Raw genomic sequence first — 16,431 nt, forward strand, 5'->3', positions numbered from 1 at the left:
CCGACACTTCAAATGCTTCAGGAGCTGTCCACTCAGTGCAGCATCAGCCCCACGGAAATACACGGATATATCCGTAGACTCGAGATAGAATTCACTATGTGTTTTCAGGACTTTCAGGTGTATGGACCAATGTTTTCTTTTCTGATCAAACCAGAAAGGTTTAATGAGCAGCTGGGTTTGTCTCGCATTAACTGGCTGGACACAGAGGACATCGAAATGCAGCTGATTGAACTGAAAAGCTTGACTATGTGGGGGTCAAAGTTTGCAGAACTACGAAGGCAGCTGGAATCCATAGCTGTGTGTGTTCATGGAGCTTGCATTTTCAGCTGCTGGACATCACTACCTGTCAAGTTTAACTGTCTTCAGAATATTGCAGAGGCATCATTGACAATATTTGGCTCTACATATCTGTGTGAGCAGATTTTCTCTCAGGTAGCCGTCTGAACGCTGGACACTCGGAGACCTGTGTCTCTGAGTGGGAGACCAGAGATCAGATTAACATGTGTATCCCTGTATTAACAAACATGCCATATCGCTCAGTTTATTTTTCTTATCATTGTTGTGAGGAGGCCATAAATAGCATTTGCATTTTCTGTTGTACAGTTCATTTGCTGTTATGGATCAAAAGTGTCTTTTTTTGTTTCAAAATAGCTGATAACTATTCGCTGATAGCTGCCAACATCTGGGAATAAATATAATTCTATAAAGTTGTTCTATATAGTGTGTAACTGTTAATATAGAGCATTATTACATTTATTGCTAATGCAATTATATGGCACATTGACTAGCACACATCATCAGAAAGGTTGCCTACCCCTGGTTTACACAAACAGTGTTATTTTTTTACCATTCATTTTAGACAAACTGACCTATTTTATCCTGGTTCTTTGTTAATCCACATGTACAGTGACCTCAAACACAGCATCTAAACACATTCCTGCAGAGTAATAAAATACCCTTGTCTCTATTACAGCAACAATCCAAAGGTGCAGTGCACCTCTAAAGTGCTTTGGTGAAAAGTCTATTTCAAGTTCTCTTTTCTCCTTCTATTTTTGCCTTTGAGAGATTCTCAAAATCCTGTCTTTCTCCTTTCAATTTAATTCAGTTTTCTGTAAAGAATTCACATACAAGATCATTTAAGTCAAGTCCATTTAAGTCACAGTGAATACAATGTTAAACATTACGGTAATATTTGGGCCTTTGAAAGTTGGACTTCAGTACTTACGAGATTATGATTGCGTTATCTATGGAGAAGCTGTCCGATGGCAAGCCAGCGATGGTCCACGTGCGAATTTTTACTGCATCACCCAGCGATTTCATTAGAGACATGTTGTGGGAGCATGGGATCTCTCTGCTCTTACAAAGATTCATCCACTCCTGTGTCTGATCCTGGAAAGCAGCAGATTACTAGTAACGACTTTCTTCATTTTCCTAGATGCAGACAAACACACTAACCTGCTACCAAATACATCACCTGCCCATTTTACCTGAAGACACTGGTGTACCCAGTGTTCTTTTTAAATTTCTGATAGCTTAGTTTAGCTAGTGTGTTAGCACTGCTGAAATTCATCTTTTGGGTTAAAATGCTAATTTGCATTTCACTTTCAATAGCAAACAATAAAAATACTGGTGACTGCCAGTGCTACCCTTCAGTCTCCAGGCAGATACACCTATAGTATCAATTTCAAAATCCTACATCGTCTTGTTCTTAAGTTATCACATTCACAGGCTTTTCAGAAAACTTACTCTACCCAGAGAAGTGGAAATCACTGAGATTTGAACTCATCTGAGATTTTTAGTAGATGCACCTATGGTACAAAGTTTCTGTTTTATTTATATAGCACCAAATCACAACAAAAGTGGCCTCAAGGCACTTTACATTCTGAGGTATAGACCCTACAATAATACAGAGTGTTCACCGCGTTTTCAAGTTATCACATTCATAAGATTTTCAGAAAACTTGAAACATTTTCGTTCACAAATGTAGGTGTTCTCGCCACCTTCCAGCTACAGTGACAACAACATCAGCTTTTTATGGCAGAGCCATAAAAAAAAGTCATTAAGCTATTTTCAATACAATCTATGGTCTGTACCTGTCTGTAGCTTGACGTGAATGCTCCCAGGTAAGCTACTATGCCTGCTGAGATGAGGATGTCCCCAATCAGGTTATTGTAGAGGTTTCCAAGTTGTAAGGCCATTTCACTCCAGCGAGTCTTCTCCCCACCCAAACCTCCAATGAGCTGCTCTGCTCGCTCCAGCTTCTTACTGCAAAGATCGACCTGGAAGATATCATTACAAAAGGAAACTGAACAACAGTTCAAAAACAGTGTACTTGATTCCTGTCTGTGTCATATTCTTTTCTTTGTTGTTTTTTTGGTGTTGATGAATAACTGCATACATTTGTTTACATTCAGTGGAGAAACTGCTGACTGTTATAACATTAACATTAACATTTACAGAACACGTAATAGATATGATCATTTCCAGTGATCAGATCTGTTTAAAATTTCAAATAGGGCAATTATTAAAATCAATTGGATTCTCCATCAGAGATAGCAAACCTGACTCTCTAGGTCAGCTTTCTTGTTTTTATTGGCATCCAAAGTCTTCTGAAGCTTTGCAAGTTTATCTTGGACTTCTTTTAGAGCAGCCTGCTTTTTCCTCAAGCCCTCCATGGCCACCTTTAGCTTCCCTTCAGCCTGTGCCAGCTTCTCTTTCTTTGGAGCCACCACCTTAGCAACTCTGAAAAACATATAATCTTATCTTCATAAATCTAAATGTGCAATACATAAGAGTAATTTACTAGATATGTGTGAAGTACAGGTGAAACAAACCATTATGAGTTAGTTTATTTTTACAAAATTACTCATCTACACTGCATAAATATAAATTAACAGATATCAAAGTTCTGCAACTTCTTGACTGCTTTCAGAACATAAAAGATGAAATACTTCATACTACGTGGCAGCATGAAAATATGAATGAAATAATATCTCATCTTATTGTTTTTAAATTAAGGCTTTTACTGTGTATGGAAAGTGTCACCCGATGCCATCCTTATAATGAAACTGGATACTGTTGTTGAGAAATATTAAGAACTTCACTGCAGACAGGAAAATTTAATTTTATGACAAACTTTGCATCAATAAATAAAAGTAGCATTTAAAAATGTCACAACAATAATGATGCTAACATTTCCTTTTCAATGAGTCATATCTTGGAATTGGCCTTGCAGATGAATCACTTGGGACCTGGCATATTCATGGTATACAGCCAGAAACTTTGAAGCTAACTAAGCCTCATGTTAATCACTAAGACGGATGAAAAGCTTTCCCAGGCTTGGTGCATATACATTAGTTTTCAGAACTAAGAACAGAAGATGAGAATATTACTTACTTGTCATACTTGTCCATGGCACAAACCCACTTACACATACCCTCAGCTGCAGTGGATGCAGTTCTAATCTTTTCTGGCACAAAGTCTGGGTTGGTAATGTACTTGGTGCGGATGATGGCCATAAGATTTGGAGGAATGTTATCTTTGTCATACTCATGGAGGCTCTGGAGAAACCTTAGGTCTCCCAGAAGCTTTTTGGCTGGGCCCCAAAAGTCTTCCACTTTTTTACCAGAGCCTGAGGGGTCCGGCACACGATCTGGTTTGATGCCTTTAAGAATGCAAATTGCCTCCATAACCAGCTTGACTGCTGTGGGTGGGCTTTTCATGGACTTCACCACTGTGATATCCTGTTGCCAGAATCATTAATCACTATTTGCTGTACACTACATTTAGCCTTTGAGCCATATTAAAATATTCAGCTTTTACCTGAGGGGTCAGAGTATTCAACGCAGCCAGGGCCGACTCCAGGATGGGCATAGCTTCAGCCAGGTCAGCATCACATTCATCCTTGATAGCTTTGGCAGCCATGGCTTGTTCGTTGGCCACTGCTTCATCTATTTTCACCACCTTCTCTGTCTCAGCCACCTCCACAGATTCATGTTCAATCACCACCATCATCTCATCAACCTCTTTGCTAGCTACAAGCAGCTGTGGCTGTAGAGCCTCTAGCTCAACTTGCATGGTAGCCACTTGTTCTGCAGCTGATTCCAGCTTTTCCAGACCGACCTCATAGCGACTTTTCATCTTCATCACCTCACTGAGCAAAGGACAGAGGGATTAAAGGGAAACGCTTACACCTGCAAACTAGATTTTTGTGCCGCTTGATTCACATCAACTGATGAAGTCAATTTAAACTAAAACCTAAAAGCAGCACTTGAATGAAAAACGTTACAAAGGAATAGAGATACATAAAATATATCTTGATCTTACGCTCTTCTTGTCTTCAGCAAAGCTTTGAAGGTGGAAATGAGCTCCAGATATGAGGTTGGAGTGACATAATTGTGACGCTGCAACTCAGTCAAAAAGCGGTGAGACAAATTAACGGTTGAGGTGTGGAAGCTCTTGCACATAGTGATGCAGCCTTCTCGGGCCTCTTCCGTCATCTCAACATCCTCCAGGAAGCGGCAGGCCACTGCCTGCAGGGCATCTTCAGGCCAAGTCTAACAAGGAAGGAAATAGGTTGTTTTCCTGTTTTTAACAGGTGTGCTTCCAGACATTTCTATTTACCCTCTGCTATGTGGTACTGGTAATGTTATCAGTTACTAATGAAGCATGGAGCATGAAATACACTACATGCTCTGTGTTTACTGGTCAACTATTAGTGCAAACCTCTGATGGGACAAAAAGCACAGCAAAACATGTATGTAACATACATACACTCACCTGAAACCAGTCAATAGTACAGCAGTTAATGAGTGCGGGGAAACGTCTCAAACGGTCCCTGAAAGCATCTCCAATGGGACTCATGGCCAGCACCACATGCAGCTGTGTGCGACAGCGCTCTAAGAACATGTTGAAAAGCGACAAGGGGCTGCCATCTGTTTGTTTTTCTCTATCACGCTGCCTGTCCAGCACACGCATTCGCTCACAAATTTCCTGCTTCTCATCCACCGCAAACAGGTTAGGCACCTGGAAATAAGAAAATATTTACAATTTCGCACCTTTTCTCCATGTGTCACCATCTGTTCACCTGAATGAAGTAGTCAGTCTCTCTCTTCCATCCACTTTACCTCACCAGTGTTGAGCAAGTTGCCAATGTCCTCCAAGAATGACTCCATTTTGATCTGAGCGTCTGTAAACAGGAAAACTCCATGAGCCTCTCCTTCCGTAGCCTTCCTCAGGATTTGTTTCAGGTCATCGTGCCATTCAGTGGTTCCATAGGTCTTGGATATTTCCACCTGGAAAAGCTCTGCCTCTGCCATGTAGGCAGCCAGACGGGTGAGAGACTGACGCCCACTCCCACCAACCCCTACCAGCAGGGCATGGCCACTGGGTTGCTTGAGGATGCGGGAAATCCGGCACACATGCTCGATGGCAAAACGGAAGAGCACCAGATTCATTGGTGCTTTGCTGGTGTTGTTGAACTCCTCCAAGTGTGATTCCACAACCTGTCGTAGCCGATCTAAGTCATGAACTTCGCGGTAGCTGCGGTCCTCACCTTTGGGGTCATGGAAGTCACAAAACATGAGGCTGCGCAGGTCATCTTCAGTCACCTTTCCATCTTGGTCCTGGTCCAGATGCTGGAAAAGCTGATGGAAGTTCTCCTTCATGTGAGTCTGACACACAACCTGTAGATGACTTACAAGCCAGGATCGATCGGTGTCGTGGACCAGTCGATCGTAGTACACCCTCAGGACCTGTGGATTAACAAGAAAAGGAAAGAAACAGACATGTGCAGAGACAGATATGGACAGATCTCAACACCAAATCTTGTTGGCTTGACTGAAGCTATTATATAATGGATTTCCACTTTCCACAGCAATACGTTAGGTTACTTTAGTAATGCTGCTTTCATGTACCTCATACTGTTTGTAATGTACGACATTACCTCATGGACCCAGAGCCGTTTGATGACAGACTGTTCCTCTGCAGTCTCTGGCCGTGACAGGCAGATGCCCTGGATAACCCGGGAGACATCACGTAAATTGAACAAGTAATGGGACTTTGTGGGGGTTGGTAGCAGGTTCTTGGTGGCCTCTTGGTAAACTGACAAAGTGCTATGGACGATCTGAGAGGTCAGAGTAGCAAATGCCTTGGGGAATAAAAAGCTGCAAATCAAATGAATTCATTGGTGAGATCCTGTTCCTGGAGTTTAGTCAGAAAAATTAATCTGTAATTGTTGTTTTAACTAAACACTGAACTCATAAATATATGGTATTATCAAGAATCTATCTTCAAACAAATATAACTGTTTTCAAAATGCAAAAACATCTTTAAAACATATATATTTTTAAAATGCAGCTGCCATATGTGCCTGGATGAGTGCTAGTGGAGATCTGAAATCTGTCCAAAAGATCTGATTGCTTTTGGTCTTATAGTCTCTGAAGTAAACAATGTGGCAGAGCAAAAAGGGGGGAGCAAAAGTACCACCTTTAATCCTCAAATGACTGACACAGACACTGATGTACAGAATAATTGGATCCTAGCTGGTATTTACTATATTTTGCTCAAAAAGATCTTCTGCAGTATTGAGTAACTGATTATCCTGTATATGCAAGGCATGGTTATTTACACAGGTACATTTGGTAAATTTGAATAAAATTACTGTCTCAACATCCTAATTGTTAGTGTTACCATATGGTAAAATGCCAATTTGTGATCCTGGAGAAGATTGTATACATGGTCTTCTCATCAAAGTCATTAATGGTGATCATGTTGAAGTGACGCAGGAACCGAGGAGTGACAGGGTTACGCCCCCCACCTAAAAAAAAAGCAGACAACAAAATACAAACTGGAATTACTAACTCACAGTTTGAAGCCTGATAAAGCAAGTATTTTACATCCTTGTCTGTAAAATACATGTATAGTATATGTAGTAAAAATTTAAGGAATTTGTTCAAAGGTTTTGAGCGCATTTTGTTGCAAAATGCAAGTTATTAATATATTGACATTTTATCAATATAATGAAGGGCATGATTCCAGTGAGAAACATACTGGCTTCCCTTTGAGACAGTTTTTACGGTTGAGTACAGAAGATCAATAGAAGCCATGATCACATGGTGTTACTGCGATCACCTGAAGCTCAGCAAAACCAGTGTGGTTTTGGCAGACTACCAAGCAGCTTCCAGAGGAACAAGAGGCCTGCTGTCATAGTTTAATGCAGGGAAACAAAGTGTAGAAGGTGGGCACCTAGCAGTCAAATCAATGAAAAACTCAACTGAGGCCACAGTACCTCTCCTCTCTCCTTTACCTGAGATTGACAATCCCTCCAACCTTCTTCGATTGGGACAAACAATGGCAAGAAAAAATCTAAACTTAACATAAAAATTATACATTAATAAAATCTATTGGTTTAATTAAACATGTGAAATTTTTTTGTTTTTATTTGAATTCTTGAGATGAGTCATCTTGACCAGCTATCACCGTGGCAGCTGGTAAACACTTGGGACAGCATTTAGTTTCTGTGGCTGCCAGATACGCAGACCTCAGAAAAACTAAAAAACTGTCAGCTCACGCATCACCAAAACTGTGGCCACCTGAGAGTGGCTCCCATCCCCTTCCTTTTGCAGCTGTCACTGCCAGCTGCTTCAGTGGAGGAGGCTGCCTTCATGTTTACACTGGTTGTTGTATTGGAGACAGATGTGGTAAGCATTTTTTCCATTTGTAAAAACCTTAAGGCAATGAGAAGCTCACAAAACGGCAGGAAATGGTTTGTGACACTGACTCAACAGTCGCTCGAGCAACAGAAAAACAAGAATACTCACTCTACAAACATTTTAATCAAGCACTGACATTTCTGTCATTGGCTGACGGCATTTCTAATTAACCTTTAAGTATCAGTGCGGCTACTTACCAGGTGGTCCCATCGCACATATGATCAGGATATCCGTCAGATTAATCATGGCGCAGTCCTTCAAGTCATACCAGTTCCAGTGATCAAGCCACTGGCGAAGCAGCTCCACAGGAGGTTGTGCACCATAAACCTCTCTCGCTGGCATGTTTACATCATCCACAAATACCACCTAATAGAATGTAACATTAGTATTCTTAAACTTAAACTGCATATACTAGAGAAAAACAAATTATCTGGTGTATTTAAAACTGTACGCTGCCACACTGTTTAATGCTCAATAGATCGAGTGCACACCAGCAAAGAAACAAGATGTTCAAAAATAATAAAATGTAGGTGATAAAGAGGCGCTACCATTTTTTTCCCCACTGGAGGGCCAAACACTCCTTTGCGCCGCTTATCTAGCTTGGAAATAATAATGTTTTGTGTCTGGGCAGCTGTAGTCTGGGCTGAGAAGTTGATAAACAATGGGGTGTACACATCCTTCTGTATCTTATTCAACAGGAAGTCCTAGGCAAGAGATTTGAAATATGAACACAAGTTATCATCAGATCTCAAGGTATGGGAGCATACGGTAAACAGTATATTACATTTCTTTCTTTGTTCATTATTTATTATTTGTTTATTTACCAGGAGTAATGCATCTTAATGGACATCAGTGTATCAAAAATATAAACTGTAAACATGGCAGATTACAGCAAACCTGCTAGTTTACATCTGTAGTTTCAGGGCAGGTCACATAATACTTTGTAATAAAAAAGATACACAGATATAAAGCAAGAACAAACACTAATAACACATCACACAGAAATGTGTTACTGATCAGAGATCTGGTGTTCCGTTAGTAGAAAGGGTGATGGTCACACCAACGTATTCCAGCTATTCAGTTTATTTACTTCACCTTCCTCTCCTTTCCTGCTGATCTTCTCTATGTTATAACCAGGTATATATCACAGCCTTAACTGAAACCTTCTGTTAACCTAAAAAGTCGATATCAGAGGCACTAAGTAAAAGTTCCTCTGGATATTTACATCAAATTGGCTTAATATTTTTGACCTCGACAACAAGGTATCACACTCCAAGACATGAGACAAACAGAAATCTTGCTCTTGCACTCAGTGGAGGGTTTATACTCATAAAGGCTTTCTTTCTGGTTTATTCAAATCCTACAAGTGATTTATAAAGAACTAGGTATGTCAGTAGTAGTAATACTTCTAGAAAATTAATAACCTTGTTGATTGCCGCACACAGAAAAAACAAACAAACAAACAAACAAAAAACACTGTGCTCATTTTCACCCCATTTTAAATTAACACACCAAAAGTACCTGTTACAAATACACCTTAAAAGGATCATTTTCAATTTTATCTGGACAAATGATTATGATAAGCTTTTTAATCTAATTAAAATTAAAAGTGGCTGTCAGTATGTATTTCATTAGAAAAAATTCTCAGTTAATCCCTGAAAATGACTCCAAAATAAATTGTGAAAAGAGGTGTCTCCCTGAGGAGAAGCTCTAAAGTAATGGTGCACAGGCTAAAACGGTAAAATCAGTGACTTTTTCAAACTGCATGAGTTTACAGAAAGGACATTTTACTAAAAGCTCAAAATAACGGGCACCCCCTGAACAAATCTCCTTCTGTGTTTATATGAACAGGGAACATAGCATACATAGAGAGCTGATGCATTTTATTAGGATTTTATCTTTAGGTTCAGAGCACATCCTTAGCTTGCTTTCTGCATAAGCATATATTAAGCGGTCATATGGAGGTTGTCAAACTATTTGAATAATGAGCTGCTTAATCAAAGGGAGCGTGTGATGTGAATGATCACAAGATGCAGACAAAGTGCATCACCCTCTTCCCTAAATTATAAACCAGCAGCACCACTCGTCTGAGTCTCACCCCAGATTAGTGTGGTGCAGGTGAATTTGCTTTAAGTAGTCGGTCGAGGATACAAGTGCGGGCACGGTGCCATACATATTCACATAGTCTGAGCGTTTATCACTTGTGCCAGATTTGGGATTCTGCCACGGTCTGCTGGTTATGACATGGGACAGAGCCACTTCAGCAGGCAGGCAGACAGACAGACAGTGGAGTACAAGGCAGACTCCCCAGTGAGATGATCTCCACTCACCCCAGAGTCTGAAGTTTGAACTTGCTAATGGATGAACTAATGAAGCAAAGGAACGGAGGACGGATTAGTCCTTGATATAAATAGTCAAAGCACTGCTGAGAGATACTCTGTATTCTTCCAAGGTGGTCATTTCACACCTGGCTTCTGTAGCTGCCTCCAAATGATTGGTGTGCTCGCAGCACTTACTCTAGCCTGGGACTGCAAGTCCTACACATAAGTTTAATCATCTGAGTCAGTGATGCTATCAGTGGCACAGGCAATGTTTGTCTGTATCTGATAACAATTTATGTAAATAAAAAACAGCTTTAAAGTGGACAAGATAATAATAGCAGAACAGGGCAATGTCCCAGTTTTGTCTCAAAGTGAAAAATGTCCTAACAGACCACATCAGAGTGAGCTGATTTTCAGTGAATTTAATCAAAATTTGAATAATCTTTACCTTTTTACAATGCAATTTTTAAAAGTTACAGGCCATCAAAATACATACATATTGCCATTTTGCCAAAGCAATATGTATTACTCGTAGATGACTTATTTAACTGTTTGTACTATGTAAGATGTGGTTCTGACTGGATATTATCATCATTGTTTGTGGACATGTGACCTACTGCATCACTAAGTTAATGTCTTCTGAGCATTCATAGCTTCTTAAGTACAGGAAATAGAAAAATGCAACATTAGAGTTCTGAAAGAAATATTTAAGCTATGTAAAAAAATGCAACCAAATTAATTTTATTTACACTCCAAATGTCACAACTAACCACCTTCAATTGCAAATTAAATAGCTTTTCACAGAACTGTAGTAAAGTAGGAAACACTATTATTGCAATCCTGGATCTTTGATTGGTTTTCTGATCATTCACAAAAGAAAACTAGACAATTTTAAATCAGCTGCCCTAAAGTATATCAGGAAAGACTACTGGACCATCAGGTTGCCAGCTGTCTGTATCAGTGTTTGCAATAAAGTATAATCAAGGCATTCATTTTAAAAATTAGAGTTCAGGATGACATGTAAGAGCAAGGACATGTATGTATTTGCAGGTGAGGAGAAGAACTTGAACAGAGCCAGGTCTTAGTGTGGGTAAGAGACTGGCAGCTACAGTAAGTTCTGAATATACTGTCCAAGGGCTTTGTTAGGCAACAGTACACTGTTGCAGTAGTCTAGGAGGGAGGTGATGAAGATATGAGTGTGGGTTTCAGTCTGAGAATGAAGGCCATTGTCTGGAGAAGTTCTTTGGGTGGTAAAGGGCAGATTTAAAGATGGATTTGACATGTGATGGGAACAAGAGAGCAGAGTCCAGGTTGACACCCAGTTCGCAGACTTCTAGAAATGTGTGTGAAATGGAACATCCACCCACATTAAGATGAAGATGAGCCACTTTTGCGGGCAAAGTTTTGAAAGCCACAACCAATAGTTCATTTTTATTGTACTTTATTTTGAAAAAGCTGGTTGAAATTCTGATGTCATTCAACCAACCGACAAAACCAGAGGAGGGAGCTAATTGGACAACTTGTAGTTGAGATACAATAGAGCATCAGTGGAAGGTCGCCATATGGTGACACAGTTGTTTTTGTTGTTGTTTGTTTTTTAGAGAAAGAGGCAAAAAGCAGCTGTTACCATATGAGTTCTACAGAGTTGCTGATCACGTCAACCATGATGGGAGACAGGGTAGGTAGGCACGACTTAACAAAGGTTGTATTAAATGACAGCTATTATAATAATGTGGACTATTAACATCTTAGATCAATTTCACATTCAAAAGTGGTTTTATTCTAAATGTAACTACAAATTAGGCACTAAGTAATGATTACATCCTTCTATTACAGCAATGTAAAAAGACTGTTCTTGTCTGACATCATTTGAACTAACAGCTTTGAGCTTCATAGAGTTTGCTATACTGTGTATATTACCTCAAATCAGTTTGCGTTAACACAAAATACTGTAGTGCTTTCGAAAGGTTCGATCTGTAAAGTAGATGTATTGCATGACTCACTGTAATGTAGACACTCTTGCCAGTGCCAGTGGGACCGATGAAAATAGTGGGTTTCTGGTGAGTGACGAGTAGCTCCATCAGTGCCATGTAGCGTACTGTGTTCTCAGTGGGAACAATGATCTCATTGAACTGCATGTCTTTGCCTATGGGGGGAGCAGCCTTTAACTTATCTGTCCAAAGCTCCCACCTGCCCGGGCCCTGACATGGAAATAATGAAAAGACGAAACTTTCATTTACGATATAAAGCTCAGTGAGTGCTGGACACATACAGTACCAGACTACTAATCACAGATAATACTATTTGATGAAATGGCCACCGGGCTTGTCAACAGTTAAACTGCTGCTTAAAGCAGGAAGGAATTGCTCTCCTCAGATCACAAGCACGAGGAATAAGAGGGTACAAGGATCACAACCTGTGTGTGTGTGTGTGTGTGTGTGTGTGTGTGTGTGTGTGTGTGTGTGTGTGTGTGTGTGTGTGTGTGTGTGTGTGTTTCATCATCTGGTATGTTATCTCTCATGTACATATGTCCTTTTCAAAGCAGATATTAAGAATATCTCAAATGTCCGTGTTGAAAAGGGAACTAACCTTTTTCTAAGAAAACAATCCTTGAATGAAAAATAAAAAATTACTAAAATTTACAGCACATTAAAGCCAGATGGCGGGATGTGAAAGAGACTGCAGTATGCAACCATAAAGGTCACAGACAGACAATAAATTACTGTCCCTTTTCCCCAACAATCTCAGGGGAGGAAAGATTTATTGGTATGTCACTCCATCTAGATAACAAAACTCAGAGTTAAGTTCTTTTTTGTACATATTGTGATTATGGCAAAAACAAAACCACTGCTATCTTCAGTTTTCTTGTTTTTATTCTATTTTATTCAGGGTTAGGATTTATTCTAATCCTAAAACACTTGAAATTTATATACCAGCATCTTATAAATATCATGCACAAAAGTATCTTACCTCTTGCACTCTTACCTCTTTAACGAAGCAGTACTCGTAGAGGGTTCCCTTAGTGGGTAAGGGGAGTGTCAGCTGATTCGGTGGAGCCTCCACAGTGACCAGAATGCCATGGCGGGCTGCTGTCTCCTTACTTAAGGGGCCATTCATCACCTCTCTTACCAGAGCATCAAACTTTACTCGGCCCAAATCGTCACAGCTAGCACCCACTGACCAGATCAGGCAGAACGTAAACATGCCCTTTGTAAAAGAAAAGGAACATCATTACTGGTTTTGACTGCTCAAGCATATCAGTATGTGTAGGGTAATTGCCAATAAACCAAGTCCTGGTTTCCAAAAGAAATGCTTCCAGTTGCATTATCATTTGAAGACTGTTTATTTATCACAAACTGAAGATGTAACAATGAACTCCTTCCTAAATAAGCATGAAAGTTTAAAAAAAAAAAAAAGGTTATCCAGAACTACCTGTGCACACGGTCAGAAAACCGTGAGACTCCTAACCGCTCTGTCCATGCTCCTCCCCTTCCCCCTCACACAGGGTTTCATGCTACTATTGCACTTACATACTTAAAGTAAGAGGTACCCCCTTTTAGATTCCAATCCCAAACATTACTTTATGTAAACACAACATATATTTTCATATTTATTAATCCTGAAAAGATGACTTATGTAATGAATCTATGAATTATAAAACAAATACGAACTCAAATGTAAATAAAATTCTAAAGCAGACATCTGGCGCCTACAGTATGGATATATGTTGTGGATATGATTGATGAAATCAATGGCGAAAGCTCAAAGTTAAAAAAAAAAAAATTACTCCTCTACTCAGGAAACTGGGGTTGTTTATGAGCTAATCACATCCCACTCACCACAAACAACATTAAAATACATTGAAAAGACAACTTTCCAAGACATTTAAAAATGTCTGATGAGAAAAACTGTGCGGAGCCACTGAGTAGTATTAATTCCTTAATCCTCGAGGAATCATCTCACTACCTGAGGCCAGGAGAAGCCCAGGACCCCTCTGCAACAGCATCTGACGATGGGTCCAAGGATTTCATTCAAATACCATGGATATGCCTCCGCAGACTGTCACTGACCCACTACCAAACTGGTCAAACTGAACATGCCTTCTCCAGATCCTGCCTGTCACATGTGCTCATGATGAATCTGCTCTAATCTGTGAAAAGCACAGGATTCCAGTGGTGGACCTGCCACTTCTATGGCAAATGCCAATTGAGCTCCATGCAGTGAGCACAGGGCCCACTAGAGGATGTCAGGCTCTGAGGCCACCTTCATGAAGTGTGTTTTTGATGGTTGGTTAGGTGAAATTCACACCAATCGCCTGCTGGAGGACATGTTTTAGGGCCCGCCTGTCTCCTGGAATGTCCTGGTGAAAGACTTCTACACCGTAGTATATTTACCCAATGAGCAGTCTTAGACGACTAAATAGACTACATATTCTGGTGGGCGTGAGAAGGTAAACAGATACCACCAGTCTAGCATAAAAATAAAAATCCCATGGACATATAGGATCTGTTCTAAAACATTTTACTAAAGAGTCATAGGTTGTGTTTATTATACTAATTTAAAGCATTCAGGCACACCAGCCCAGCTCCAAGTACTGTCCAGGTTATTAAATGAGACAAAAAACAAAATCCAAAAAGAGAGGACCTTTGTTAGAACAAAAACCCAGCAGGGGATACTGTAGGAATTGGAAATGAAGCTTAGCAGCCTCATGATAGCTCCTGCTGTTAAAAAGCTGATTAATTCAACACTTTGATAATGACTAGCTGAGAAACATAGGAGCGAGGGTTGAAAGGCATTCATCAGTGCAGTATGCCACAGGGGGATAATAGCAGTGCTTTCAAAAGACATGATTCAGAGGCAAAAAATCAATTGGAACGGGGGGGGGGATGAAAGGGCTCATCTGCTAAAATTTTTCCGTTTTTTGTCGGGGCAGACCCTATTAATGCAGTAAATTTAGAAAGACAAAAGGAATATTTTCTTTTCTGTGTTATATCTGTATTGTTAACACTGAGCTACAGATTACAGAAAATAAATGCTTCCACACTTTAATACTTTAAACTACAGTATTAATTTGTATTACTCAAGTATGATTTTAGAAACAAACTGGGGGTTTTTTGTATCAAAGTAACAGCAGTATTTTTTTCTCATTTACGTTCATGTAAGCATTTCCTTACACTTCCAAGAGCAACATCCCAGACTTACAGCGTCAACACAAAACAGAACCTGACAGTGCCAATTTTTTATGAGACATATTCTCAATTTGTATTCTGTGCATATAACAGGACTCAGATTTGCAGTACACCGCATATTTTTTAATGTGATCAAATGAGAACGGACACAATGGGGAGTCTTGGATGTTGGTTCAGTAATTCTAAGCTCTTGCGAGTTTGACTTTTTCTGTTTGTACTGTGTCATATCAACTAATTAGCCAAAATGCTGTATGCCGATTTATGCATATCAAAGAGGTACAGAGCTGCAATGACTGTAGGAAGTGAAAACTGTATATTGTGGACTGCTCTGTAAAGCCATCTTTTAGGGTTGGGCTAAAATGCTAAAAAGGTATAAAGACCTTTACTTATTTCATATGTTACTATGTTTTATATTACTTCAATAGAAAGTAGCAGCATTAGCAGCAGTAGTGTGGAAACAAACCTCCAGCCAGGAGCAAATATTTTTTTCATCCACATTCTTAATCTTTGCTTCATCCTGAAATTCATCCATCATACAGTCCATCAGATTCATGAGGGACTTCACTAGGTTGGTGTCAGACGTTGAAGACAGCTCCTAAAATCAAATTTGGAATAAGAATGATGTTTAAAAAAAAAGTCAACCAGCCTCAGAAAAAATTAATTTGTTAGTATAGAAGGCAACTATAAACATCTGAAAGTAACAGAAGCATAAAATTAAAATTACACAAAATTCATTTGCAAAAGAAATCATGCAAATGCCCCAGGCAGTTTCTGTTCAATTCCTGGCTGACTGGACCACTTGCTGCTCTAAAATCGAAGTACTGGCAACTTGAAAGTGTTTTAAAAAAAGTTTCTAAGCACCTTGGTGGCCTTTCGAATGAGCTGTAGACAGGCTGGCAGTAGGCGGTCAAAGAGGGCAGTGATGAGGTCTTTGTGCGTAGCACTGACTGTAGGAGGCAGGGTACTGAGCCAGGACAGCATGAGAGGCCGCCAGCCAAGCATATGTGGCTCCATGTAGATCATACCACAGCGAGACACCTGCCACAATCATTTATATCACATTAGAAAATAAACATGTAAACAGTTATCCTTCATCACTCACAAGAATATTGTTCGTAAATAACATTAACTATAAACCGTCAGGCAGAATTATGATAGACTCCTTATCAGAAGACAAAGCTATACAATGCTGAAAGTAGATGTGATATA

At 39.8% G+C, this 16,431-nt stretch overlaps 1 protein-coding gene across 1 annotated transcript in view; it reads right to left on the minus strand.

The window, feature by feature from the left end:
* The window catches only part of dnah7 (dynein, axonemal, heavy chain 7), a 76,464-nt gene that overhangs the window by 25,708 nt on the left and 34,325 nt on the right, over nt 1–16,431 (minus strand). The window contains exons 33-48 of the mRNA XM_026144785.2: nt 16,084–16,260; nt 15,686–15,817; nt 13,019–13,240; nt 12,037–12,234; nt 8,261–8,416; nt 7,910–8,078; nt 6,691–6,817; nt 5,945–6,164; nt 5,127–5,753; nt 4,780–5,025; nt 4,327–4,556; nt 3,823–4,153; nt 3,397–3,743; nt 2,562–2,742; nt 2,094–2,279; nt 1,226–1,389 (exon numbers count right to left, since the gene is read on the minus strand). Of these exons, the coding sequence (XP_026000570.2) occupies nt 1,226–1,389; nt 2,094–2,279; nt 2,562–2,742; nt 3,397–3,743; nt 3,823–4,153; nt 4,327–4,556; nt 4,780–5,025; nt 5,127–5,753; nt 5,945–6,164; nt 6,691–6,817; nt 7,910–8,078; nt 8,261–8,416; nt 12,037–12,234; nt 13,019–13,240; nt 15,686–15,817; nt 16,084–16,260 (3,713 nt within the window). The remainder of the gene's footprint in view (nt 1–1,225; nt 1,390–2,093; nt 2,280–2,561; nt 2,743–3,396; nt 3,744–3,822; nt 4,154–4,326; nt 4,557–4,779; nt 5,026–5,126; nt 5,754–5,944; nt 6,165–6,690; nt 6,818–7,909; nt 8,079–8,260; nt 8,417–12,036; nt 12,235–13,018; nt 13,241–15,685; nt 15,818–16,083; nt 16,261–16,431) is intronic.

The sequence above is a fragment of the Astatotilapia calliptera genome, chromosome 16 (assembly GCF_964374335.1).
Source record: "Astatotilapia calliptera chromosome 16, fAstCal68.1, whole genome shotgun sequence".
Taxonomy (NCBI): Eukaryota; Metazoa; Chordata; class Actinopteri; order Cichliformes; family Cichlidae; genus Astatotilapia; species Astatotilapia calliptera.